Source organism: Arachis ipaensis, chromosome B03, assembly GCF_000816755.2.
Source record: "Arachis ipaensis cultivar K30076 chromosome B03, Araip1.1, whole genome shotgun sequence".
NCBI classification, from domain to species: domain Eukaryota; kingdom Viridiplantae; phylum Streptophyta; class Magnoliopsida; order Fabales; family Fabaceae; genus Arachis; species Arachis ipaensis.
Genome location: NC_029787.2, coordinates 4388465 through 4398882, shown reverse-complemented (window position 1 = coordinate 4398882; position 10418 = coordinate 4388465). Strand labels below are relative to the sequence as shown.

Genomic DNA, 10418 nt, shown 5'->3' with positions numbered 1-10418 from the left:
AAGTTTAATAACAGACCAAACTTAATAAAATAAAGCCTATAATAGATTATAGGTTAGGCTCAAGCCAGTTAAATACATTACAGGTCTGACCTGTTAAGGGTGAAGTCTAGCCTGACTTGGCTTGTTTCCACCCGTATTGGCGATGAACATGTATGCCTAATGTTTGATGTCTACGGGATAATTATGGCCCAACAAGTGATGGAGTTTTCTGTGGAGGTTAGTGACGTGGGTCGTAGTGGTTATGGGTGCTTGAATTTTGTCCCAAGATGACCTCCACCTCTTATACCACTACTTATGCACTGCGCTAGTCCAATAAGAGACATGGACGTGGACAGTGAGGAGTCAGATAAAAAATATATTGTCGATAATAATGAAAGTGGTTCTTCTAAGGATGAAAAAGAGTTTATACCAAAGATTCTTGTAGATGGACCCGTTCGGAATCTTCTTCCTACTCATATATAAGTATATAACCAATTAAATCTATAAAAATACCCTAACTATAATTATATGCTTCTTTATTTAAAAGGAAAAATAACAACACTAACCTGACATTCTCGCGATATGCTACGTTGCGTTCAGGTGGTTGATATCGTCATCTTGTGCATATACGCGCGCAATAATGTCCAAGTTCCTCAATAATAATAAAAAAAACTAAGTATGAGAAAAAAAAGTGTAAAAAGCTATGAAAATGACATTTTAAGACACTGCTATCAAGTCTTTATATAGGTGACGCTTAAGTTTATCTCGTTTAAGTAACGTATCACAACACATTTACACATGTGATACGTGTAATTATATACGTGTCTTATCTCACTTAAAATCAATTCGTTTAAAGTATAAACGAAATAAGTAAAACCACACAAATTCGTAAATATTTTATAAATTATATATTTCAGTAAATAAAAGAATTAAGTTATTCATTTAAAAAAATCTGTGAGCAGTTAGTGTTACTGTGGTATTTTTCATGTGAAAATTTCATCTTATTATGCATTGATTTTATTATTATTGGTAAAAAAAAAAAAGAAGAAAATAAAGAGATGAGAAGAGAGAAATAGACGGAGGCAGGTTGAAAGTACAAGGTTGTAAACACAGCCACCTTGTCTGTTTGGTCAAAATCCTAAAAGCATGTTTTTTGGTTTTTTGTTTCCTAAAACAAAACAATAATAATAATGACACAAAAACAAAGCCACCTCTCCTTTTGTCTGTCTAAAAAAATCACCATCTGCCTTTGCTCACTCCACTCTCTCTCTCTCTCTCTCCGAAGGGACAAAACTTTCGCCACTGTTGCGTTGCAACTTGCAATAGATTCATTTCGGAAGGGCTCGTGCCGATTACGATTATCTCATAAAGCTTCTCTTGATCGGCGATAGTGGTAAGTTTATTTTCAATGCCTTGTTTTTCATGATTTATGTTATTAAATTCAGCTTCTCCTTCGAATTGTGTAAAATGTAGCTGGGGTTGGTGTTTATGGCAGGTGTTGGTAAAAGTTGCATCCTTCTACGATTCTCTGATGGTTCTTTCACCACTAGTTTCATCACAACCATAGGGTAAGTTTTTGCAATTTGAGTTTGCAAAGTGTTGCTCAGATCACAAATTCACAATGCCTACCCTTCAAATGCAGTATTGATTTTAAGATAAGAACGATTGAGCTCGATGGCAAACGGATCAAGCTCCAAATTTGGGATACTGCAGGTCAGGAGCGGTTTCGAACAATTACAACTGGTAAGCTTATTTAGCTACTATCATATTGATTTTATCATGCTTATATGTCACACATTCAAATTTTTTCGATCTCTTACATATGTTTGAGCAAATTATTGATGTAAATCGTAAAGCAAAAATGCTATGTGTAGGTAAAAAAATTAGCCATTGAATCAGATACTATGTATTTGTGTATAAATACATATGTTGTTTCACTTATTTTCAATGTATATTTTGTATTTCAACATGTTATTTATACAGGTGGCCACATGTAGTATTGTGCATCTTAAAGATATTAGTGATCCTTTATTTGATTACTGGAAGTTCCTTTAGGTAGCGTTTGGTGGAGAGATAGAGACAGAAAGACTGAGACGGAAAGACAAGAGAAATAAATATCAGTATTCTGTTTGGTGTAAAGTGGGAGACAGAAATTGAAATAATAATGAAATTCTAATTTAATTTGTACAAAAGGTAAAATTAGAATTAATTAATTGAAATGAAGGTATTTTAGGTATAAAATGTTATTAAAGTTTCAGTCTCCATTTCTAAAAATTTAAGTCCTCTGTGTCCCCACTTTTTGGAGGTACTGAAATACTGAAATTTTGGGGACAAAGACAGAAATTTTAGTATCAGTCTCTGAACCAACAAACATGATACTAAGTCTCAGTCTCTCAGTCTCTGTCTCAGTACCTCAAAACAAACGCTACCTTAGTTTTGGCGTACATGTAGTATTGTTGTTTTGTTCTTATATCTCTTCTTGAAATCATGTTTTTCTTTAATTTTCGCAGCTTACTATCGCGGTGCAATGGGAATATTACTAGTCTATGACGTTACAGACGAAGCATCATTTAACAGTAAAGTTCCCAGCTGTTGTTGCTTGAATTTGAAATAAGCATATCCATGCAAAATCTCTTTAAACTTGTTTGGCCTTTCCATCTGGAATGTTCACCAGCTTCTGCTGATTTCAGATATCAGGAATTGGATTCGCAACATTGAGCAACATGCTTCAGACAATGTTAACAAGATACTGGTAGGGAACAAAGCTGACATGGATGAAAGTAAAAGGGTAGGCAAGTTTCCTGTTTCTGTTTTGTTTAAATCTTAAATTCTTAGTAACACCCCGATGTATGTATATATGTGATTGATTATATATATCTACGCCTTTCATTTTAGGCCGTGCCGACATCCAAGGGCCAAGAACTTGCTGATGAGTATGGGATCAAATTCTTTGAAACTGTAAGTGATGTTATATACTATTAGAATGTGGAAATAAACTTCCCAAATGTTTTTTATCTTCTTGTGCTCATGGAAAATGTTCCTGTTGCAGAGTGCAAAGACAAATTTTAATGTGGAGGAAGTTTTCTTCTCAATAGCAAGGGATATAAAACAAAGGCTTGCTGATAGTGATAACAAGGCAGAGGTATTTGAACTTCTTCCCAAGAGCTCAATATGCGAGTTTTGGTACCTTATGCATTAAGATAATCCAAATCTAATGGTATTAGATCTTAGCACAACTTTACATCGATTACTTTTAACAAAGCTATACCGCTGGATTATCTTGGTGCATCATCTAACAAGTTAAACTCGGTATTCGACTGCCCTGAAACCTCTTCTGAATTGTTCATTGCAGCCTGCAGCGATCAAAATCAACACAGACCAGGGAGCCGGAGCTGGGGAGGCTGCACAAAAATCAGGTTGTTGTGGTTGAAGGCCTAATTTTACTGATTGGAAGCAAGTTTACTTGTCCAAGAGCAAGAAGGACGAAAGAAAAAGAAAAATATATGCATGATAAACATGAAGCTGATTAATGCTTAACATTTTCAAGGTGCCATTCTTTATAAATTTTGCGCGTGGTGTAGTTTCTGAATTTTTTAACAAGTTATATTAATCCAAAACTAGATTTGATTATGGTGAATTCATATCTAAGTGCCCATGTTTTTATTTATTCGGGACTTCAGATCAAATTGCAAATTAAGGGAATAAAAAAAAGCGCTTATAACATTTGGAAACGTAAAAGTAATACAGACAGAAGAACATGAAACCCAACGCAAAATTATATGAGAACTTGGAACCATGGCATGCCTAATATCTACAACTACTCAAAGTTGACAAAAAAAAGATGATAGAATTATATTTTGGTTTTAATGCTCAAGATCGGAGTTACTAATAATTTAAGATTTTGGATGCTTTGTTTAAAGGCCGAAAAGTGAGAAAAATACCACTTAAAATCATTTAAGTTTTTTGGTTTGTTTGATGTGTACATTTTCACTCCAAAGTTCAAACTATCAAAGGCACTCCACGGGCCAATTACATATTAATCTAAAAATTAACGTACTCAACTGAAATGACCTCTTTCTTGTACTGGCTCGAAGCAAAATGGCTTTACCTTGCGTAAAGAGATTAATCTGAAACATTAACGAGTCCAGAAGTCTTGCTCCTTTAAATTACTAATCAACATTAACCTTGGCTTTCACGATAATGCCACATATAATTCTGTCCAAAGCACCTAATTCTTTTGATCTGTTAAAATGCTAAAATGAAGCTTCCAATATACTAAGCAAGGCCACAAGGGTCCATAGTTTACTGAAGTTTGCCGAGTCATAGAATGAAAGATACTAAAAATGAAGACATTATTCTGCACACGAGTTCTAAACTAGGTTGCATTTTCACAAAGGCGTCGGGAGTTAGATTTGTACGTTATTCTTTTCCATAAATGCGCTGAAGCTCACGCGTTGCTGCTTGGTAAGATTCTGAAGCGGAGTTGAAAGAATTGGATGAGTGACATACCAAACAACCAGAAACAGTAAGACTTGAGAGAGAAATTCATTTACCTTTCCAATAGCGAAATGCTTTCTGATTAATTGGTGCACCAAAGACAGTTTGAATTGTATCAAACAACATACTTTCAGGGGTACTCTTCAATTCCTGTACTATTTGATAAATGGTCTTCCCATTATCAAAATAAATGTGATTGTTTGGATGTTTTGATTTGCAATTAGCATGTCTCTCAAACTCATATGCATTCAGAGCCTGATATGATAAAACATCAGCAGGTCAGTCAATGGCTTTTATGAAACGGAAAACGGTCACTGAGGTGCTTAATCAGGATGGATTACAAACCTTCGAATAGTTGCATTTCTTACACCCACAAAGATAGCCAGATCCTTTTATAATTCCACGAAGTTCCTTCATCCGTAATATTTAACCATAAACTTATTAGAAAGAACTTTAAACTAAAATGGTAAACATTAACAATAAATACTATCTTTTACCTCACGGGCCGCCGACACATACTTTACAGGAACACCATCCAGCATACCAGTAGATATCAAGCTCCTGACATTAGTTGGGAAGCTGTTTGGAGATTCTTTCTTGTTTGCTTTGGACTCTTGTTTATTCTTGGACACAGTTTCAGACTTTTGTTTTACTACTTGAGGAGTATTTGCAACTGCACCAGGATTTGATGCATCCAACTCTTTCTCATGACCTGCTCCTGGAATATGGACTGAAGATTGATTATATAATTGACCATAATCTGCAGCAGGCCTACCAGCAGGGATAATACCCCGTTCATCCGGGAACCCGCCAAATGGAATCACATTTGGGTTATCTTTGCTATAGGAATCAGTACCAAATGACATGCCTGTGTCACCTCCTTTGCCATAGGGGGCACCAGAAGATCTCACATGAACATCCCCTCCGTTATAGGCAAGACCCATTAAAGTTACATTACCATCCTTATCAATTTCCCCACCATAGACCTGATGTAGATCACCATTGCTTTGCATATTGTAATTAAGTCCCTCAGGATGATGTCGTACACCATCAATATCCTTAACCTGACTTACTTTAACTTTTTTAACTCCACCATAATTTAGAGGTGCTTCCGAATTTTCAACTGAATGAGAGATAGACAAGCCAATAGAGGAATTGTCCCCATACTGATTAGTCATTGCCCTTGATCTGACATTAGAGCTACCAGCTGGAACATAAACATTCTTTTCAATGACATTGACCTGCCTGGTTTCAGACCCAAATAACTGATCAACAATATTTGATACTGAAAAACCAGAGCTGTTGTCCCAAGGAGGATAATTGACATTTGAAAATCCTGAACTTGATTTTCCATTTACATCTTCTACTGCTTGCTTCTTGTTTGGAAAAAGATCCACTTCAGCAGAATCAACAAACCACTGATGAGGTCGTTTTGGTTCAACTTTGGAAGGATTATCAAAAGTTGTCTCTCTGTCATTAATGTGTCCTGAACCCTTTACCGTCCAAAACCCCTTATTTTGAAAAGACTGCAAAAAAAAAAGAAAAGAAAAAAAAAATACTCACTATAACTTTACATCTTAGCAATTTTCAGCCTTTCTTTGTTTCATTCAAATTCAATCAATAACATTTAAGCAGGATAAAGGTGGTTAATTACATCCCAGACTATGTCAGATGACCAGGTAGACAGTAATTTAGTGAAAAGTGTTGCTATTCACTAGAAATGTTACATGTATGCAAACTGACAAATGACATGGCAATAGAAAAAATGCTGCAGGTTTTAGCCTTTTATGTTTTGATTATATATTTGGTTTCATACAAAATAAAATTTTCACAAATCGTAATCAAACATATATAATTGAGTCTAAAAGTAAGACCGTATAGCGGTTTGAAACTTTTCTTTTAGATCATCCTCTTTGGCTTATCCCAATAATAGAGACTACCAATCTGGCTTATCCAGAAGTAACCTTTGATGTTAAGGTCTTCTATCATAAGCCCTTTACTCATTTAATCACATATATAAGACAATGATATCCCTATCACCCAGATTTTGTTGTGCTCCCCACATTCCATTTGTTTACAGATGCTTTATACTTTTACAGATCCTCAGTCTCAACTTTCAAACCAAAAGCAATGAGCCCAAAATATCATATGAAAGCATGAGAAGCTCCTTGATTTTCCAAACAATAGAAGCAACATGCAAGTGCAACATCTATCTACAAACCCAATGTGCATTCGCAAGAGGGACTAAATTAAGCTCCTTACGAATGAACAACAATTATAACAATACAGAATCTTCAGCAAAAAGGAAAAGCAGTGAACAATGCACAATTTACTCATCCTAGTAGAAAAAGTTGACAAATTATATATACCATTTGCTTCTGGGTTTGCAGGTGAATCCACTGTAAATTTGTTGCTGATTCCAAGTGAAAATTTTCTCAGTTCCCAATCACCAAAACAACTCCTGCAACAAGAGAAAAAACCCCCTTAATATACTGTAACATAGTTCACACTTCACACACATCCTTCAATGTTTCAAAAACAACCAATTGATAATGAATTTTAATTTTTACTGCCTCACATTACATTAATCTTTCTTTCAAGAAAAAAAAAAAAATCGAAACTGCATATCAAGCTGATTACAGAACGAAAATTCCCATAAATTCACCAGCGCCAAAATAAAATAACCGAGCTAAAGGAATTAGAAGAAAGCGATTACCTTTGCGAAATTGGAACAGTAAGAGGGAAGAAGCTTCGAGAAGGTTCCACGATCCGTGCCCGGAAACCTAATCGGAAGACCTTTACGACGGTATTAGAGAGAGAGAGAGAGAGAGAGAGAGAGAGAGAGAGAGGTTCGTATGATAGGACAGGGTGTGTGTGGAGCACTCGATTTCTTTCTCTTGGTAGGCTTGCAGGATAGGGTGAACCTGAACCGATCGCTACTCAGGGTTACGCCCATTCGTTTCTCGACACGTGTCTTCCTCAGATGGAATCTGGACCGTTGGATGGGCTGAGAAACTTTAACAACATACAATTGGTTCGGTGTATGAGGAAATGCAACGCATGCAAGTTGCAATGCCAAGAATAGAATAATGAGAATAATGGACCTTGCTTGACCAATCACCACATAAAAGTAGTGACAAATCATTCCACCTAAAAACTTTATTAATTTTTGTTACCCAAATTCCAAACATATTTTAGAGGTTAATGTACTTCAAAAATTTGTAATTTTTTTCTTTTAGTTTGAGTTTTTGAAAAAGAATTAAGAATAGAAGAACTAATTCATCTATTGCTCTACTCACATGAATATTTTTTACATTAACAGCCGGTAAAAAACGACTTTTTTATAAAAAATGACTACAATACCCCTATTATATAAAATGACTAAAATACTCTTATTATATATATATTAATTTTGAGAATTCTAAATTTTAGCCATTTTCTTCTCTATTGTTATAGGATTAGAATTTAAAGTTTTCAAAATTTATATATATATATGATAGAAATATTTTAATTGTGTTTTATAATAGGGATATTATAGTAATTTTTATAAAAAATATTAATTTATATCGGTTTAAAAATTTAATTTATTAATTTTTTTGCTAAACTGATTTGTTCAGTCTAATTTTAATAAAAATAATACAATTTAATTGATTATATGTGTTAAAATTTAATTTTTAAAAAAACATCTTTAAAAAAAGACGTTTTTAACATCTTTATCTAGGTGACTTCTTATATTTTAATGCTCAACCACTTTTTTTTATCTTTTTTTTTTCTTTCTAGTATTACACAACTTCTAACCATAATTAAATTAAGCTCTCTCTTTATAATCGATCAAACTTAGTAGCTATGGTATTTCTCTTTCTCTCTCTCTCTCTTCAAAGGCTTCAATTATCTAAAGAATTAGTAAAACTAACATAGTAACATCAAGTCAAAGGAACAACGTAACAAACATTGTACAAAATTAGTGCTACAACATTCTAATATTAATATTGTCTTGTGATTTGAATAATTAAAACCTCTCCCACTAGAATTCCATCAGCAGCAGCCCCATCACCTGCCTTTGCTCTCTCCTTGTTTGTACCCGAATTCAAGACTTGTCCCTCATTTATTCAATAGTCTCTACGATCAAACCTGTGGAAGCTCGGAAAGCTTGCACCGAAGAATAAAAGGGACTTAATTATTATCATTGGAGGCGTACAAATGCGGAGATCGAAAACGTTAGATTTTTCTTCCACAACAGCGGTAGCATTCTCACCAGAAAATATGGTTGGCACTACGAGCTTCTTGTTGAAATCTGTGTTCCAGCATGAGTTAATGAAGAAGAGAGACAAAGATAAATTTGGAGAGGTTGTGGCGGCTAGTAGTGAGTTTACGAGGGTTCATAGCTAGCTATGGTAGTAGCTATAGAATTTGATGGATTCCTTCGTTACTATCTTTTATTATTGGAAAGGGTTGGGATGATTATAAGTTTGTAATTAAATAAAAATACACTACACCATAATTTAATATTATTAATTAAATTTATTCTTTTAATCTTATTAATTCATATTTCATACATTGTTTAAAAAAGTTATTGGTTACCTATACTTTTTTTAGAATTATTGGAGGTGGATAAAATTAGAGTTGAGATTAACATTAGATCAATTTAAAAAAAATAATTTAAAAATTTTGAATAGTTTTTCAAGAGTTCTATAATTTTGTCCATAAAAACTTATTTTTTATAGGAACAACATCAATTTTATTTTTTTATGGTTAGATTGTCACCACCTAAAACTTCATGCTTAATTAACTTGGGTTGGTTGAGGGTAAGCTCACTCGTCCGCTTAAGCAAATGTCGGAGATTCGAATCCCGTCTTATGCATGCAGCAACTCATTAGTCAGCAACAAACCCTTCAATGGAACTCAGATCCGCGACAAATTAGTCCTTAATTTGTTGGGTTGGGAGATACCGTGGAAACAAAAAAAAAAACCTTCATGCTTAGAAAAAAAAAACTTTAATAAGTGAGTGTGTGTTGTCAAAAAAAAAAATAGTATGCTTAATAAGAAAATTAAATTCCAGAAAAAAATAAATAAATAAATAAAAGACTACAACTAGAAGTTGCCTCAAATTAAGAAAATACTCCAATAATCAAATAAAACAATCCAACATAGGAGTCTTTAGGTTAAGCTTGAGATCATTCTCAGAGGGCGTGAGGTTCAAGTCTAAGCACAAATTAAACCTTCTAGTTTTAATACTACCATCACTACTAGATTTGGTCATGGCACCATTTCTATGCTTTCTCATATGTCCTCCAAGGGCTTGTCCAACCGCAAACTCTAGCCCACAAATAGAACAGGAGTGCATCTTGTTCTTCGTCATCATGTTCCCCGATGATGACGAAGAACTTGATGGTAATTGACACGAAAGATCTGCACCCATCATGAGCTTAAGCTTCTTATGACTCGCTCTGTGTCCTCCAAGTGCTTGAAAAGATAGGAACCTCCTATGACATGTCTTGCACTTAAAGCCACCACCCTTCAATGGATTATTATTGGTTTTGGTCTCACCAACTTTTGTTAGTAACATCAAGCAATTAACCATGTCTAAGTAGACCAACGGGGTACTATTGCATGTATAATATAAGGTTAAGGAATGTAATGTTTTATGGTGATAGTTATGTGTGAATTTTGGTTTTGCACCGAGCTCTAATATATATATATATGACAGTAGCAACTGACTATAGACTATAGTTTTAGTTTAATTACTTGTATGTAATTAAGCAATGATTGGTAGTGGGAAACTAAGTAACGCGGTTGAAGTACAAGAATGGGACTAATTGCTTTTTCTTTGTAACGAAGGAATCGTGTCCGTGCCGGACACATTTCGGACACGACACTCATCAACATTCATCCGACATGCGTGTCTACTGTGTCCAACCATGTCTTAATAAAAAATAAAAAAT

At 34.4% G+C, this 10418-nt stretch overlaps 3 protein-coding genes across 4 annotated transcripts; 1 reads left to right on the top strand and 2 right to left on the bottom strand.

Annotated features, from left to right (window-relative positions):
- LOC107632348 (ras-related protein RABE1c-like) lies at positions 322-3620 on the top strand. The gene is made up of 9 exons (XM_016336039.1): positions 322-432; positions 1306-1372; positions 1475-1547; positions 1622-1722; positions 2490-2555; positions 2670-2767; positions 2875-2937; positions 3029-3121; positions 3332-3620. The coding sequence occupies exons 1-9, from the start codon at positions 322-324 to the stop codon at positions 3407-3409; spliced, it is 750 nt and encodes a 249-aa protein (XP_016191525.1). The 3' UTR covers positions 3410-3620.
- LOC107629129 lies at positions 4085-7385 on the bottom strand. Of its 2 annotated transcripts, none has more exons than XM_016331831.2 (6): positions 7193-7385; positions 6846-6937; positions 4974-6002; positions 4822-4887; positions 4533-4731; positions 4085-4451 (listed from the first exon to the last, which is right to left on the bottom strand). In XM_016331831.2, exons 2-6 carry the CDS (start codon positions 6846-6848, stop codon positions 4399-4401), a joined length of 1350 nt encoding a protein of 449 aa, XP_016187317.1. In that variant the 5' UTR covers positions 6849-6937; positions 7193-7385; the 3' UTR covers positions 4085-4398. The 2 variants fall into 2 exon arrangements, with proteins under 2 accessions (XP_016187317.1, XP_016187316.1); XM_016331830.2 differs by having other exon boundaries at positions 4822-4893; positions 7193-7384.
- On the bottom strand, positions 9530-10159 carry LOC107629130 (zinc finger protein ZAT12-like). The gene has a single exon (XM_016331832.2). It carries the CDS (start codon positions 10055-10057, stop codon positions 9605-9607), a length of 453 nt encoding a protein of 150 aa, XP_016187318.1. The 5' UTR covers positions 10058-10159; the 3' UTR covers positions 9530-9604.